This window comes from Triturus cristatus, chromosome 10 (assembly GCF_964204655.1).
Source record: "Triturus cristatus chromosome 10, aTriCri1.1, whole genome shotgun sequence".
Classification (NCBI taxonomy): Eukaryota; Metazoa; Chordata; class Amphibia; order Caudata; family Salamandridae; genus Triturus; species Triturus cristatus.
This window is the reverse complement of record NC_140593.1, coordinates 535,303,530-535,321,681: the sequence shown is the minus strand read 5'-3', so window position 1 is coordinate 535,321,681 and position 18,152 is coordinate 535,303,530. Positions and strand designations below refer to the sequence as shown.

Sequence of the window (18,152 nt, the reverse complement as noted above, 5' to 3'; positions counted from 1 at the left end):
AACCGACACGACTTTTGGTTTCGGTTTCGAGGAAGGGAAACCAGTCGTTTTGGGTACGAATGGCTGTCGCTGAATGTCCGAGGCCGGGCCCGAGGGCAGGGCCGAAAAACTGCGGGATAGGTCTTGGGTAAGGCCCGAAGGTGATCCCTCGACCGGAGCCATAGACTGACGCACTGGGATATCCTCAGTCTGTACGGGTAGGCCTTGCTCGTCACCGGAGCTACTTTCTTCGGCCCCTAAGGCCTCATCGTAGTCTCCTACCTCGGTGTCGGCTTCATCTCTGTGAAAGAGTTGTTCTTCGATGTCTTCCGATCCGGAATCGTGTTCGGAAGCGGGGCTGGAGGGTAGGTTCTCCACGCCTTCCACATCTTCGTCCTCGGCGCTGAAGATGTTGGTTGGGGCCGGTGCCGCTTGCTGCGCTTCAAGTCTCGCTGCTCGTCGATTCCGGAGAGTCTTTTTGGATCGGAATCGGGCACAGGCCATACATGTGGATTCGTCGTGATCCGGTGAAAGGCATTTGTTGCACACCGGGTGGACGTCGACATGGGGATATTTCGCATTGCAAACAGGACACCGCTTGAATGGTGTCCTCGATTCCATCGTCGATGTGGGGTCGATGGTCGGATAAGATGCGAAAAAGTTGGTTTTGTTAAGTCAGTAAACTAACAAGTAACTGTCGATACCGATCGGAAACAGTACCGACGCGAACTAAAGGCCTTTTGGCCTGAAAAAAAGTTTTCCCTAACTTGAGTCAAGATAAGCACATCCGAACCCAATGGCGGAAAAAAACAATCTGAGGATGGAGAGGATGCCCATGCGCACTGTGGTCCAGGGGAGGAGTCACCTATCTCAGGATACTTCGAAGACTCTTCCAGGACAACAACGTGCAAACATCCGGACCCAACACTAGGCGGCGATCTATGCACAGATATGAATTCAGCAGCCCACATGCCTCGAACACAGCAGTATCACTTTTGAGGAAGCATTCATGGAGAAAAAAGGGGGAAGAAAATTAATGAAGAGACTTGTAAGTGATGCATTACTGAGTTATCAGCATTACCAGTGATGTGTTCCTTCCAAACGCAATTCAGTGATAATGGGAAGTCAGGCATTTCAACTTGACTGAGTACACTCTTGAGGAATGGTTTTGGTTTGACAGTTTATACCTGAAGGTCTGTGATTTTTAACTTCCCTTTCAGACTAATTACAGTTTTGGAACAAGAAAAGTGCAAAATTTGATATCATAAATGCCAACAAGACTGATAATATAAATGGATTTCACATCTTTATTTTGGTGCTCCTTGTGTAGTGGTACCTTACAATACAACACAACAGACGCTATGAATAATTTGATGATTAGTGGTTGATGGTTAATGGTTAAGACCCAAACAAAAGCTACACCTGTGAGTGAAATGCAAATTGCTATCAACGTATGGCATATAAGTAAGGCACAAGGAATATTACTTTTCAAAAAGAGGCAGGGGGCACAGCTCTGAAAAGTACTATAATGCATACAAAGTATAGTAATACATACTGGGGCACTTAGATGTCTAGGAACTCTTTGGAACACCTACTGGGGATGTTGTGATAATTATTAACTAGTCAGTCTATTGAGAAACGGGTATTGCCAATAAATCTGAGGCCACTATCACTATTCCTGTCACAACATTTTTGGCAACATGTTGATGAACCCACATATTAGAGATGGTACCACTAAGTAAATGTAAGTGTGCCTTGTGATGTAACCACAATCTGGTGCAGAATCCAATGAGACAGAAAATACTATTTGCGGCTTGGAACATCCAATGTCTAAAAAACAAAATATGTGCTTGGTATGTTAAGGGATGCTGGGTGGTTTGCTACTCTGGATTTATACTTGGTATGTCACTAAATGGACATGCACCAGAGGCCGCATCCTTTGACCTCTTTTGTGATGGTCTTTGAAGCATATTCGTTTTGGGGCATGCCATTTGGTTAAGCCTCAGCAGTGTTCAATAGGACAATGCAGGGGTTTATTTGGTGGGACCTAAATCTGTTGCCTTCTCACAGGACAATATACAGATTTGTGGAAGTAAGCTCGAAGTAAGCTCGAATACAGCCATTACATACGAAATGTGTTTGGGGATATCTAAATTAAATGCTTAATGACAAAAATTCCAGAGAATATTTCCTTCTCAATATGAATCCGAGAGATAGAGTGCAGCAGCATGGAACAACATTGGTAAATAGCCCAAAAGTGACATGGATGATATTGTAAATGAAGGGGTGGTTCTATTTGCCTTACCAAAGATGGAGCAAAGTCACTGTGGAATGGAAGCTCAAAACTAATTTGCATCATGCAAGCTACGAATAGTACTAGGACCCCCCCCCCCCCCCACGTCTGGGTTTAGAGATAGAAAAAACGGTCAAGAAATGTCTATCCTGAATCAGCTAAAACAGTCAGAAAAAGTATCTATTTAGTTGGTGGAGGTACAAAATAAGAAGTGAGACACAACAGAACTGGACATTCTCGGACCGCTTAAAATGTTGAGTGGAGGTATGCTTTGGTGCTAGAGTATTATTGTTTTAAGTGGTATGAGGATCAAATAACATATAAAGTTACCACCAAAGTGGAAACACCTTTCCTGGAGCAAGTGTTGGAAATGAGTGACTACAGAGCTAATTGTGACCAATAATGGTTCAAAAAGGAAGTTCATGCATGTTTCAGAAACTTTTAGAGTAAGGGCCAATCAACAATATCACATGTCTTTATTTCACACACAAGCCAAATGATTTATGGAACGCAAAAAACCGTGTGACTAAAGATAATAAATAATTGGCTCAAGTCAATAGAGCTGATAAACATAAAATGGAGATGGCAAAAGCTAACTCAAATCCAGTACTTAACCCCTTCAGCGCGGCGCGGATTCCCGCGCCGTGCTGAAGGGTTCGAGCGCGGGCGGGGCCATGACGGAATGGTTCCGTCATCCGCACAGCTCAACCGATGCTCATGACGGAACCGTTCCGTCATGAGCATCGAAGAGGTTAAGGGTATGACTGGTCAACAATCACTTAAAGATACACAGTCAGAGGCCCAGAATTGTTTTAGCTCTAACATGTCTTGGGTGGACAAGGAAATGGTCGACCTTGATCAAGTGGTGAAAGAAATGTCAAATTACTTTAGAATGAAGCAGTGTTATCAGGAGAGGGAGGCGGTGTGACATTTGGTAGAGTCTGGAGTTGACCTCCTAAGAGTGAAGAATACTAATATGGTTTGGAAGGGGTTGCCAGTATTTATACAAGTTATGTAGGATGGAAAGAGTTCCGTGCAACCTGATCATCTTGACAATGACGGTGTAGATTTAATGTTTTGTTGGTCTTGAGTTTTTGTTAGAGATATTAGTATTTGTGCCTGTGAGGCATCTGTTGTATGTACCGAGTGTGGGGTTCGTTATGTTTGTTTATCATTTGAAGTAGAGATATGTAGGATTATGCAGCAGGGTTGGTATGCTGAGGTCAGTAAGTACTACGATATTTTTGGGGGGATGGAGAGCTGGTAATGGTGGGCAGCAACAGACTTAAATCAGTCCCAATTGAAGCTGCCAATCAACCTTTACTACACTATCTTTAGCTACCTTTCATTACGATCCAAAAACGGTTTCTATGTGGAACGAAATCTTAGATTTACAAATAATGTTATCCATAATACGCTCTTAAACAATTAAACAGTCATAATATTATTTGCATTTGAAGTTACCTGTGGGCTCAAATAAGGCTTGGACATCCATGTCATCTGGTAGGCCAACTTGAGAAAGCTCATCCCAAAATTTGCTGGTAGTCTCCTCAGGGACAGTTTGAGTGCTTACAGTTGTACAAGACACTATGCTGCGATGAGGAGATCTCTCCGGCTCTCTGTGGTTAAGAGGATATTTTTAAATTACGCACTTCGATGACAGACTGCATAGTTTAGTTCAAAAAAGATAAAATCAATCAAGCATTAGATATACAAATAAAAGCTAATGATATACATTAAAGTATTTGCTCAGAGGTCCTTAAAAAAATGATGGCTAAATAATTTCTAGCAACACATACAATCAAGAGATGATTCAGGAATATACGGCAAGTCAAATCAGTACAGCTTCTTGAAAAATATATATTTACGCTGGTTGGAAAACTGATGGGTGGAAAACTGATAACTGAGCTACTTGTACGTACAGTGACCAGTTACATACATACAGCACAATTGGAATTAAAAGATAGAATGTTTAATAAGTAAACCAGCCAATCGGTTGCACATAACTAAAATAGAGTATGTCCTCACTTAACAACATGGGTTTATTATTCTTGTACATTAATATAAAAGATAGATTTAAAGTCAAATGTGAAAAAATCCACACTATGTATACAATTGTTTATGTACAGTGTTTTGGCGCTTTCCAGAGATGTTTATGAACGAATAATAATGTATAAGTACCAATGCGTACATAAATTAATTGAGAGGGTGAGACCACACTGGGAATATTGAATTTCAAATGGAAATTAAGATACTGTGCACATTAAGGAAGTAGATCCATCCAGGAATCAGAGCAGGCGTGACCAGTGAGTTCTCCAATAGTGAGGTCCATTGGCAAATAAAGGTACGTAATAGAATGTGAGAAAAGAGAGGGTCCATTCAAGTAAATTTGAGGTGGGAAACACTGGTGGATCTGGTGACACCACAGACATTGTCAGTGGTTCACAGTACCCAGGAATCCATGTTAGTATGCTGCCCCTTGTGATTGTGGTCAGGCCCATGTTAGTCTAAGCCAGCTACTGGCTGGCAAATACGACAAATGAAGCTGGTGGCATTATCACTGACATAGGAATGTTGAATCCATTGCCAAGCTGTAGCTTGGATACTGCAGTGAAGCAGTGCCAGCAGCAGGAGAGTCTGAAGTTCCAAAGCGACACAGCACTGGAAGACTTCAATGTGATGATCAGCTAGAACAGTGTCTTATAAGACAGTAACAGAGATTTTCACTTGGAGAAGGAGCGATTTGGTAAGTGTTAAGAGGCGCACGTTTCAATATCAATGAATTAAACAGTTTTTTAGGGTCACACTCCAACTGATTTCCTTAACGTTCAAAGGCCACATGTTATGATGTGCAACTTGAGTTCATCAGGTTCCAGATTGTGAAACCTGAGGGCATCAGGGGAGTTCTGTGAGTTTGTAAGAGTCAGAACGGAGTGTGCATCGAGTGGAGAGGAGATCCTGTACTTCAAAGTTTTCATGAATAAGTACCTTGAGGCGCAACCGTCGGGATTACTTTACTCATATGGCGACAAGTTGCCTGGTGGTGAACCCACTGTGGAACCAGCTTTTCCAAGTCAGATCTCACGAAGAAGTTTGGTTTGCAGAAAATTATTGGAGGAGAATTACTGGAACCCTAGGAGTCCCGCACTCCACTCTTGCCTGAATGCATCTCCTAGAGAGTGTTCCCAAGGGAACTCCAATGCGCAGATGTTTGTTTTGACACTGCATGTTCAACGGTGCTGAAAAGATCCAACCAGAGCTCCCCCCAGAGACGGAACATGCCCTGCATCACCTCTGGATGCAACCCCCATTTATGACCGATCAGGAGTAACCAGCTGAGTTCGTCTGCCCTGGCATTTTAAGATCCTGCCAGGTCGTTCACAATCAGGAAGATGCCCCAATGTGCCAGCCAACTCCAGAGCCACCGTGCCGCTGGGAACAGAAGCCTGGGCCCCAACGCCACCCTTTTTGTTGCAGTACCATATGGCTGTGATACAGTCTGAGAACCTGCGCCAGGCTTTACTCGATGTATGGCAGGAAGGCCTTCAACATCAGGCAGATGGCTCACCCATTTAAAAGGTTTATGTGGAGCTGATTTTCTTTGTACCAGAGACCAGTCCTCAGATCTCCATCTCTTCCAGATGACCTCCCCAGTCCAGCAGGGTCACCTATATCACAACCATCAACTTTGTCAGGGAAGGGAGAAGGGGCTGACGCTCGTCCAACTGCACCAACTGCAGTTGAGAAGCAATCACTATAGATCTTGCAAATTCTCCATTGAAAACTGGATGTAATTCAACAGGCTTTCTTGGTGCTGGGCCCACTGAGAATTAGGTTTTGCTGCAGAGCCCCCATACACCACCTAAAGAAGTGGACATGCAGGAAGCATGAGGCCAGCAGGCCAAGAAGCCTCATAGCTGCACTGTGTACAGAAGAGCATTTATAAAAGTAAGCCTCTGTGAAGGAGTCAGGAGTGACTTTGGCTCATTGATCAAGCCTTTCATCGAGACAGGAGAAAACTGGTATCTTGAACCTCCGAAGATGGGCAGGGACCACTGGCATCACTTTCCTTAACACCCAAGGGGTTCTGGAAAGGTTCAAGGAGAGCACGGCAAACAGACATTGCTTCTGACCTACCCTGAACCGAAGGGAACGTCTGCGAGACAGGCACATGAAAGTACATATCTCTAGTTCCAAGGCAAATTTTCCCAATCTCAAGGATCCAGGACAGACAGAACTTAAGCAATTGTGAACATTTAGAATTTGTCCTTCTGCAGGAAAGCATTCAGAAGGCGAAGATCTAAATTAGGATGAAGGCCCTCGTCCTTCTTGGGCACGACGAAATAGCGAGAGTAATGACCTTCCCAAACTACCAGTAAGTAAGTAGGTAAGTAAAATTTTATTGTGTATGGTTAATCAAAACCTTTACAAAAGAGTAAAATTCAATAGAACTTATTCCATTTAAATAAATAATTAAGAAAGCATTTACAGAATGATGACTTTTTTTTTGTTCTAGGAATAAAGTCCAACTTTCATTATCTATCTTCAAAGTCTATCTTCAAAGTCATTTATTCCAATAAGACTTTAGGTTTTGCCCAATAGGTCACCTCTTTTTTCATTTTTCAGCAGAAGGAGACTCGCTTTCTGAAAAAATCTAGTGGCCCTGCAAGCTGTCTGCAGCTGTTGGCTATTCAATACTAACATGGCTGCCGATCGACATGTTCTGATTTGGAAAAGGCGGAATGACTGTAGGAGATACTACAGTCTCAAGTTACTCAAAAGGGGACAGATGCACAGAACATGAATCAAGGTTTCTTCAGAGAGACCACAAAGCCTGCACAGCGCTGTTGGCCATGTTTGCTGCCATGTCGGGATCTGATCTTTTGTGGTGTAGGTTCCCAGCCGTAGTCTTAGTAGCATTTGTTGCGTAGATGGTGTTATGAAGTTAACTAGATATGGTTGCGGGTCGCATCTCTCATACGTGGCCAGTACCATCCAGCCGTGTTTTTTCTTTGCCAGTGCTGCTTTATCGGCCGTACGGGATTTCTGTTTAGCAGCTGCATTGGCTATTTTTTTGAGGGCCGCGAAGGTATGTTTGGAATTCCACATCTCTTGCATGTCTAAACTTTTCAATGCTTCTTCCACCAAGGCCGGCACCCTCTGCATGGACACTTTGGTTAGTAAGGCCTGCAGCTCTTGTAGCAAGATGGAAAGGTTCTATTCTGAAAGCCACTCTAATGTAGGAGGAAATTGTGTTGGATTGGACTGAAACAGAAATGCATAACCCTGCTGGATGATCTGGGGGACCCATCTGTTGGATGTGATGGACTGCCACCCTTGGGGGAGGGGGGAGGGGGAGGAGAGGAAGGGGTGGGGGGGCGGGATTGCTGTGCAGGTACAATGTTCCTACCAGCCAGTGCTCCCCTTGGTCTCCCGAGTAAAATGATACCTCACTTGTGTGGCTGTCCAATGCAGAATGGGTTAAAAACTTTTTTTTCCTTTTTTTTAAATGTAGCGCCCTAGAATTCGCTGTGCTATACCATTAATCCCTATGTTTTTGGCCCTTTCCAGCCATAAGCCCTTGGCCCACCCACAAACCAAGACTTCTATGGTGGAACGTTAGACACCGTTTAACAAGGAGGACCCTCTCTCAGGAAATATACCGGACACCTGGAACAGGTTGCATTTTAGTCTTTATGAAAACTGGAAATCAAAATTACTAATACTACATCATGCGACGTTTGCCATAGACCAATTGGTAACAGAGATACTTTTACTTCATGCTTACCTATGCCATCTATAAATATAAACTAATCTACATATTACTTGGTACTGGTAGCATCATAAAGAAATCACACATTTCTCAATGTTTGTTAATGTCATTTCATGTCTTCGTGAAGCAGTCTTGAGTCTTGGTCATTGTAATCCCTCTTGACATCAGACTCTCAGGTTATTATGGTTTAAATTTGACCTTCCATGACATCTCTTAATCTCACTGTCACTGATGACATTACTGCCTCTTTATGACATTACTCTGACTGATGGTGTTCACTGAAAACCTTGCATCTTCTAGAGAGTCATGGTCCCTTCTGGCATAACATCCTCTGCTGATGCAGAGCTCCTTACTGGCCTCACAGCCTCGGTTAATGCTGCAGTCTCTGCTGACTCTGAGACCTCACTTGATGTCACAGACTTTAAAAAGACAGGAAGCTAACAAGGACTGAATCGACAAACCTAAGCCTGAATGCCATGGTCAGTTTCCAGTATTAAGCCATTATTCAGCTTGTCTATAGATGTCTACAAACACCCATACACAGCCACAGCTTCTGAGAGACGCTTCAAAATCAAGTGTACCTCTTCAACATAAAGAATCTTTTGAGGGACATCAATGGGGTACAACAGAGGGGATTTGAACTGACCCAAGAGAGAAAATTATCAAGAAGAAACAAAACCAGTAAAGACTCCGACGGTACCATTAATTTATCTGAGCCTCATGAAGTTAATTCCTTACTTTTAAATTACAAAATAAGCACCAACGAACAACAAATGGAAAACATATTTATAACTCCTTCACTTATCAACTCTAGACAAATTTCTGTACAAATGGGGATTTCAGGACTTCTGAAACTACCAACTTTAAAATACTACATGAAAGAGCTTAACATTATAAATGAATATTCCAAATGCAATTCTGATTGGCATTTCAAAAAACGTTCATGAACAGCTGAAACATTAGTTGTTGAGGGAACATGCACCACATATAACATTGTTTCAAAAATGTACAATAGTGTCTATCAAAATGCTGAACAAAAAACATAGAATGTACTTTTAGAGTATTGCATCATGATATTTGTGAAGCGCTTAGTATCCCTATGTGGGGTCCTGAAAGGTTTGTTCACGTGAGTAGCATGCTGAAGGTACGTGTTTGGAAGAGTGTTGTCTTTACTTTGAGAATATGTTGGAAGCTTATCATGCACGATGTCCACTGAGGTGCAGGTAGTACATTATGGGAAGCAGCTCTTAAGTGTGATAGATGAGGGGTGAGAGAGTTAGATGCACATTTTTATAATGTGCGTGGTCACCAGATCCGATAAACTCTGCAGGTCACTTTACTGTATTGGTAGTTTATTGTTCTTAATAAGATTTCCTATGCTGACTGCAACAGGAGGCTGTCCACTCTGAACTTATGGATCCGATAGAGGTAACAGGTGTTGTTAAAAAGTGAGAGGGGGTTCAAGATTTGCCTGAATAGACTGTGCTACAGCCCCCCTTTAAATAATTGCTACTACAAGATGTCAATTGAAGAGATTTGCCAAGATGGGCTGTGTTGTGTCATCCTTTTTGTCTTTATAGGATATTAGTGCACAGAGCACCATAGGCAACGTTCGAGCCATCTGGTGAACCGCAAATTGTGGAAGATCTTTTTGGTTTCAGTAGACCTGTCTGGTTAGGGCTCAGGGGTTATTTACGCATGCTTCTACAGCCTGTACCTGTTCCATCTAGTTGCCAGCAAAGTTCTACAAGTCCTTTGATACATTATATGCCTGTCCCACTGCCAATGAGTAAGTAGGTAATTAAGTGACAAACTATACTATAAGTTGACAGATTATATCAAACTGATACTGGCAGGACAGTCATAAGGACAAGAGTAACTGCCTCCATCTTGTGGTTAGGGGAAGAAGGTAGGCTAGACATTGCTTAGTATGTCCGTTAAGTTCCAGTTAGAGTTGCATATGTCACTAGGCAGGTTGTGTGTCTTCAGGTTAAGAGCGGTAGTATGGATTGGAGAGGCTCAATTATTATATCCTATTTGTATGTTGAGGTCATTGCAAAATATGTTGAGTAGAGCTCCCCAATTTGGGCTGAGTGTCTGAGTCTGCTCCTTAGCTCTCGACTGTACTTCTGCTGGTAGAAGGATTACAGTTCTGGGCTCTATCCCAGGGCCAGAGGGTGATATATTTATCTTGGGAACAACAAGGTTCTTACCACTCTTCTAAACTTTAAATGATTGTGGATACTTTGAATTTTGATGAGTAGTCAGTTCCAGAGACTCTCCGCTTGTGTGAAGAATTCAAAGCGTCCAATAGATTTCTTTTATTAAGGTGGTATAAGGATCTGTGGTGCCAGCCCTGAGCGCAGTGGCGTATTTTAGTTGTGCAGTTTAAATTTAATATGTAGGTATAAAGATCCTTTTGTTTTGGATCCTCTGTGGACAATGCAAAGCATTCTGACCATGGATCTTGCTACAGGAATCTAGAAAAGAGTTGGCAGGACTGATGTTTAGTGTTCTCTGGGGTGAAGGCAGAGTTCTCATCTTGGTGCAACGATTTAGATTTGTTGAATTTTGTATATGATGAAGCAGTGGTGCCCAGGTACAGGACATTGGCGTAGCCAAGCTTAGAGCATGCAAGAGTGATAACAGACTTCAATTTTCCTTTGTACCAAATAGATGAGAAGAGCCATTGCAGCTTTTTCATTCTGTAGAAGGTGTTCCTTTTAACATCCTTAACATTCTGTATCAGGGACAGATCCAAGTCCATGTTTTAGGTAATTATCATCCATGCATCTAAGATACAGAATCAATTACAAAGTCTTGATCTGTAGAGGTTCTTCTGAACTAACCATTTTTTGAATTATCTTAATTTCATCTACATACTTGTAACATGTAAGACTGAATGATCTGCTCTGGTCCGGTAAGATGGTTAAGTAGATGTTGAAGAGGAGAGAAGAGATGACTGACCACCAGGAATGCCATAATGTTGCATGTGATGGGTCGATACAAAGGTGGTATGAAAGCCATGATCTGTCTGTCCTTGAGGTATGAGGCAATCCCTTTTACGGTATTTTCATGTATTCCAAGGTGGAGCCTGTGCCTAGCAGTTTAATGTTGAACCGTGTCAAATGGCACTGATAAGTTCATAAGCAGTAAGGAAGCCACTCTGTTCTTGTCCACTGTGAGGTTAGGCCATCCCATATGGTTACGAGGGCAGACTCTGTGGCTTTACCTGGCCTGACTGTTGGTCTGACAAAGTTATTTTAACCAGTAAAATTGGAGTGATGAGTAAAATCAAATGGTTTACCTATGAATGGGCTTTGGAAATTGGCCTGTAGTTTGCTGGATTGGATGGGTCCAGGTTCTTCTTCTTTTGTTGTTCTTTTTCAGAATAAATGTTGGAGGATTGAGTCTGACGGTGATACCAATGTCTTGCTTGCATTGATTTTGCACAGTTGATTTTCAGAAAAGAAACTGAAGGTGGTGAGAGATGGGGGGACTGGTATTCTCCATTACTGTTTTGGTGCTGTCATGCGAAGCAGTATAGCTACTTTGCCCTTAATATAGCTTTAATTTTGAGATCCGTTCCATGGCGATTTTGTCGCAGAAGACTCATGATCATAGGGTCTCTTATGGTTTGGCAATCCAGATTATGAAATTCTTCTATCCTTTAGAGTTCCTTTGATGGACAATCAGCTTTAATTATGCGAGAAGTGTGCTTTAGTTTTGTTGTAGTTCTGATGACTGCTTAGTAGGATCACTTACATCATTGTATTATTAGGTTGTCATTATCATCCCTTGTTTTTCTCCACTTGGCTTGTATAATGTTAAATGGGAGTTTCATTTTTTTTAAAAACTTTTGAAGTTAGACTTGGCAGTGGTACTTAGCGCTGTATCTGGTAGTCTAGTGAAATGGAAACCTTATAGAAGGAGGGTATGTACTGAGGCTGCATACTGATTGGTGGTCTTTCGAGGTAGTCATTGTGTTGGGGTGTCCAACTTTTCCAATGTTTGTTATATGGATTTGTTCTTTGTGGTATTTTCTGTCTTGGCCATTGTGTTTTAGACTGGTATGTTGATCCTGAAGGTAATGATGTGGTGGTGGCTCTTTATGACTGGAGTGTTGTCAATTACCAAGGAACGTTTTAGTGGGGCAAATATTGCATCCTATGGGTGACTGGAGCTCAACAGATTGAGCCCAATAAATTGAAGGTCTCAAGATTCGATATGATGGCATTCTTGCCAAACTATGTACTGAGGCCTACCAGGATGCATAGGATGGGATGGGTTAGTACAATCTTTCAAAACACAAATACGGGTCATTGGAGGTTTAGAGACCTGCAGGGGTGGACTTCCCTTCTCAGAAACTAAAAACACACAGAAACCCCTGGGTCTATAAAGTATGGAAGAGTGCTAAAGGAGTGTCCCTATTAAAGGACTTTTTCCTGCCAGCTTCGGGTGAGTGAGGGAAACCGTCCTTTAAAAGGGACACTACTTTAGCACATTACATACATTAAAGACCCAGGGGTTCCTGTGTGTTTTTAGTACAATCTTAGTCATTGCATTTAGTAAAGTACCCTCATACTTTGAGCTTGTGGGAGGTGGGCCATCAATGAAGGATTTTCAATCACTCATAGTAAAATCTTCAATGTGAGATATCTGTAAAGGTATCTTGTGGGTGACTACTAGGCCACTTCCAATCCTACCAATGAATTTGTTGATGATGCTCTATTCAGGCTTCATGGCATGTGGGTGTGGAGTTCTTCCTAAGCCACATTTCTGTGATGAAAGTAAAGTCTGGTGCCGATACAGATGATAGGTTAAAAATATTGTGGAGGTTCTTGTTCATAGATCTCCTGTTGAACAACAGTCAATTAAGCTGCATGGTATTTGTCCTCTTGTTGCAATGATGCATCAAGGATGTGGGACCAGTACAGGACGAGGGAGGAAAGGAACAAAGGCATGGTTAGGTGTGGGGTGCTCTTGATGTAGGCAGAGATAACACTGGTGAGTTGACTGTGGTTTCGGGAGCCGAGATGTAGGACGGAGGGGGGAATGAGTAGAGGAGTAAAGGGTGTAAAAGAAGGAGGATGTGCATGGTTAAACTTGAACACAAATGAAAGAATAACTTACGTGCTCTGCCCACTTTGCCTGTGTGCTAATGAGTTCTGAGTGGAAATTCTGTTACATGTTTCATCACTTCTGCTGGCCTCGTTGTTCTGAAGAGATTGGGCTTTCCATGTGCTGTTAAACCCAAGCGTCGGACTGAATTGTTTTAATTCTCCTTGGCCCAAAAAACTTCGTTCACCACAGTAACAAAAAGCGCAACATTTTTCACTGCAAAAAAAAAGCAGAAAAGGATATTACTTTTCCCTTTTAGCTCTTCTCATGTAAAACATTCGGAAAGGATAACATTTGCTTTGACACTTTTTTGTCTCCGACATATCTTAGAACATTTTACTTCATTTTGAAAAACTAGTTGTCAATTACTTTTAATCCCACAATGAGTAAAAGAGAAAAAGAACACAGATCACAGTTGAGAGGGCAAGGTGGATAGAGACTGGAGCATTAGTACCTGAGATGGTTTCTTCTATTTGTTGGGGAGAACAGGTGGAAGAGGTGGTAAGTAGTACGCTTGTATATTTCCTTATAAAGTGTAAAGTATTTAGATGAGCTGATAGCATAATCACTAAGGAAATGGAAGGGAGAAGTGCCAAGCAAGTATACAAAAATGGAATAGTAACAGCTGCTAATTCTAAAACCAAAATTGGAATATTAACAATTGTAGATGTTTATCACGGCGAGGGAAATTGTCTCACAAGGAAAATGAATTTGCCGAGAAGAGATCTGAATGATTTTCTCTCTTATTTTAACGTGTTATTCGTAAATCAGAATGGAAAGCAACAGTTTGATTTTGTGGTATGTGCTAACATATATGTCAAACTTGATTTTAATAGTAGACAAATCATATAAAATAGTACTCCTCATCTCCCAATACAAAGACATTCCTAAACAAGTAAATGATATATGGTATGTGCAATAACATCACTGACGAAGTAGAGAGTAAATGTATAATGTGCCATATTCAATATTCCCATAGCACCTGCACACAGATATGGCTGAGGCAATGAAGCAAAATCTTTCCAAGGTATCTGTGCCTGACGTTGGGTACAATGGCTGAACTAGAGGCTTAAACCTTGCTGGTAGCAAGGGTGTGCCAAAAATCAAGCTGCTCAAGATATTAAGAAAAACTCCAAAACAATGGAAAATTCAAATGAGTACTGGGATATAATGCAAGAAGCTACTAGAAACTGGGGACCAGAGTTAACAACCTCAACAAAACCAGGGCAGGTGGGAGAAATGTTGAAATGTGGTTATTGCCGCTCACTCACTTTTATCACTTTTGTACATGGCCACTTGCATACAGGCACTCAGTCAATCAAATATAATTATTGCATTCACTCAATTACCGACCCATAAAAAAATATATATCTTAGCATGACGTGCATATTCTTTCTATAAAAAGTACATTTGAACATAGCAGTGGGTGGCCATCTTGTAATGATATATATAGTTTTTTGTTTGAAAGTTTCAACACAGTGACCATGTTTAGTAGCAACATGTTGTCCATCTTGTAATGGTTATCAATGATACGCTATAGACAATGCTATTACAAGCAGACGTCCTGGTTTATAAGCAATGGCTGAACAGGTTGAAGCCCACTGCTCATCAAATGAGCGGCAAACAAGCATTCTTTCACCATTCTCTGGTGCAGTATACACTAGTAAAACACAAAAAACGAAGAAAAGAAATGAAAGGGGGGGGGGGGGGGGTCTATAAAAGGAGAAGCAAAAAGGAATGGATCGCCAGTCTGTCAGATGAGGTGACCTCAGTGCTTAATTTGTGCCGGTGCTTTCTGGTGCTCCGCACCGGCACTTATTTCCCAGGGCCGGGGCTGTTGAATTAATTTTACCCTCCCTGGGCAGCCCTACCAAGTACCACCCATCAGGGATTAGACTAATGCATTTTAGTGCTGGTGTCCGCATAACTGCACTAAAATGCATTAGTCACGCATTCACATCTGCCTGAATTGAATGTGAATGAAGCGCTGCGGCCTGCATATAATTAAAAAAGAAAAGCACTGCTGCTGTGCTCAGCAATTCATTTACCTGCCTCGGAGCTCACAGTAGATGATGGCCTCATGGGATTTTGAACTATGTCTTTTAACACATTTTTTTCGAAACGGCACCGGATATAAAAGAACACAAATCTGTTTTGCTGAGGGCCGACCTCAGCCTCTGGGACAAGTGGTTTTGGTGCATTCAGTACTGGGTGCATTCTTCCCTGGAGGCGGAGGCGGAGGCAGAAACTGCACGGGCCGGGTACAGCTCACGTAGATTCGGGGCTGCTTTTCATGTTTTCCACACAAAGATCACATTCCTGTTCAATGTCCAGGTGACAGTTTCAGCCTGGATTCACAATTTTCTTAACTGCTGCTGCAACTGACCGGACAAGTGGTGCTGTTTGCGACCCATTTTGATTAGAGTGGGCATTGCCACCTCAAACCATGCACTCCTCTCTGGCCTGCTGCTGCAGCAGCCCCTGGAAATCATGGTTTTTGCCAGCACTTCAGGCCTCTGTTGTGGTGGCACAGGCTGATGCACGAGCACTCTTGTCTTGACACCAGGAATTGCTGCTGCAGCCGGAAGAATTACAGTAAAGATCTTCTTGACATATGCTGCCCTGAGCGCCCCCTTGCTTTTGGAGGTTTGGTGGTGGCTATGCCAGTCATGGTGAGAGCTGGCACTAGAGTGGCTAAAGACTGAGTCACAGCTCTGAAGACAGCGTGCCACACCATGCCCTCTCACAGCAACTTAAATCTATAGCTGCATATTAAATGCAAAGCAGTACAGTACTATCTGCAGAGAAGAGAGCCAGCACCATCTCTTTCACTGCCGCAGCGTGCCCTCTATGACCGGTAACGGACTCCTGTCTCCAGTGCATCATCATGGCAGTCAGAGCAGCTGTCTGCAGTGAGGGACTCCACAGACTACCGCTACATTGACCATCCCGAGGCAGCAGGCATTATTTACCCACAACTGTCAGTGACTCTTCTTGGTAAGTCAAAGATAATGTGGTGATTAAAGTTCCTGCTGGAGAGGGATTTGAGTTTAGGGTAGTGCAAGTTTTAACTCACCAGTAGTACAGAGGGTTAACATGCCTGCTGTAAAGAATGTGTATTTTGCATGTCACAGAACTGTATTTTATGTGAATTGTTCAGTGGGTTACTGCTTTGTAACGGAGATCCTTTGATTACTTATAATTCATAAATTACGATCCTATTCCACACAGCGGCCTAAAAACTGTCATTAGTTAGTTTGTGTAAAAATGCATTCTTATTAGTAAAGACAATGCCAATTACTGTGGTACATTTTAAACCCTGAGTTTGTGCTTTTCCAGACCACTCTTAAAATATAATGCCCACCTAACTATAGATGACGTGATCCTACACCTTGTAATCCTCATTGGTTTTTTAACATTTCCTAGGATGATTCATTGTCAATGTGCAATGAGTCTATGGTTTAAAGTGCTCTGGCAACCTGCACTGGTATGAGCAGCGCTATAAAAACAAATGAAATGTTTGTGAGAGAGGAACTGAACTATGGAGAGATAAGGGCACTAATGGAGAGTGGTAGTAAGATAATCTGTGGAGAAGGAGGTCATTGGAGGGGGGCACCAAAAATGTTTGTTGCACTGGGCACCACCTGTGCTAATGCCAGCTCTTAAATAGTAAGTCAGTGATGTCGGTCACTGTGCTGTTCGACATTGACAGTTTTGTCTAATTGGGAAGGTGTTGTACTTGGTCAGTCAGGGGAGGTAGTAGGTGGAGAGGTGGGAGGAGGGGGGGGGGTTGCCTCCTAAAAAACATTTTGAGCACCTGCACTTAATATTTTACAAATTAAGCCCCAAACACCTTGCTTTTCACGGTAATCTGTGAGATTCAGTGTTACAAAAACATGTCTGCATGCATTACCATGGTGTAATAACAATTCACCCTTAAAGGCTCCCTAGATTTAACATGCTTTTCACAAGAGATAAGATGGGCCTACTGCTTTTATTGTAAATATATATATTCAACAGATCAAATATAAAGCAATTGACCTAACTTGTCCCACTGAAGGCCAATCAATACCCTTTATCATTGGCTTTTAACCATAGCCAACCCATGCTTCCTGTTTGAGCATAGATTTTCCCAGAAGGCAATCAATCACTACACACCAAATCACCACAATGAAAATATATACAAAATTATAGTTGGCAAAACAATACACAACCCTTACATGAGAAGTTAGCTATGATTATCAAGGCAAAAATCTTCAAAATCCAGGACATGTCAGAGATGGTAATTTACAAAAAAAAAAACCCTTGCCAATAAGGTTAATCTGCAATATTCCTTTTAATACAATATCTACCTACAGGCTTTAACACCGTTTTAATAACAAAACCCTCTTAAAAACCTGTTGGCTTTTCACAATAAACAGGCCATGCCCACTGCTATTGTTGGGACTTGAAATAATAAAAAGATTAGACCCATAACCTTGATCAGTGGCTTTGCGCCATAACCAAGGCAGTCCTCTTGTGTTAAGCATAAGCTATCTCATAGGTCAAACAGTGGCTGTTTTTTCAAGCAGGATCATAAAACTTTTGCCCAAATACTGTACTAAAGATAATCATCATGTGAGCAGAGCCAAAGCCCCTCTCTCAGTAGTGCTTCTGAAAGCTCTTTCTGTTGAAACACACGTTTTATGCCAGCTATGCTGTCAAGTCAGATTTAAAAAGGGTTAATCATCCAATAAGAACTAGAAGTTGGGTCTAAGTGAGCCCAGCTGCACATTTAAGTCTATGGCAGTAGAAAGACATTCTAATACAAACACTGCCAAAACAAACTGGTCCTCCTTCTTGGCTTTACCGGTGTTGACCGACTGATCGTGCCAAAGCTGTCAAACATTGGCAAAAGGACAAAAATGCATATTGCAGATGCTGAATAATGTTGGCAAGAGATAAAGATATGACGACGTATATGAATTCATGAGACACCACCATACG

At 42.1% G+C, this 18,152-nt stretch overlaps 1 protein-coding gene across 9 annotated transcripts in view; it reads right to left on the bottom strand.

Annotated features, from left to right (window-relative positions):
- Positions 1-18,152, bottom strand: part of KMT2C (lysine methyltransferase 2C) — a 1,736,691-nt gene that overhangs the window by 1,421,597 nt on the left and 296,942 nt on the right. For all 9 annotated transcript variants that reach the window (XM_085632007.1, XM_085632012.1, XM_085632004.1 and 6 more), the window contains exons 4-5: positions 13,179-13,382; positions 3,737-3,891 (exon numbers count right to left, since the gene is read on the bottom strand). In XM_085632007.1, coding sequence (XP_085488133.1) covers positions 3,737-3,891; positions 13,179-13,382 — 359 coding nt within the window. The remainder of the gene's footprint in view (positions 1-3,736; positions 3,892-13,178; positions 13,383-18,152) is intronic.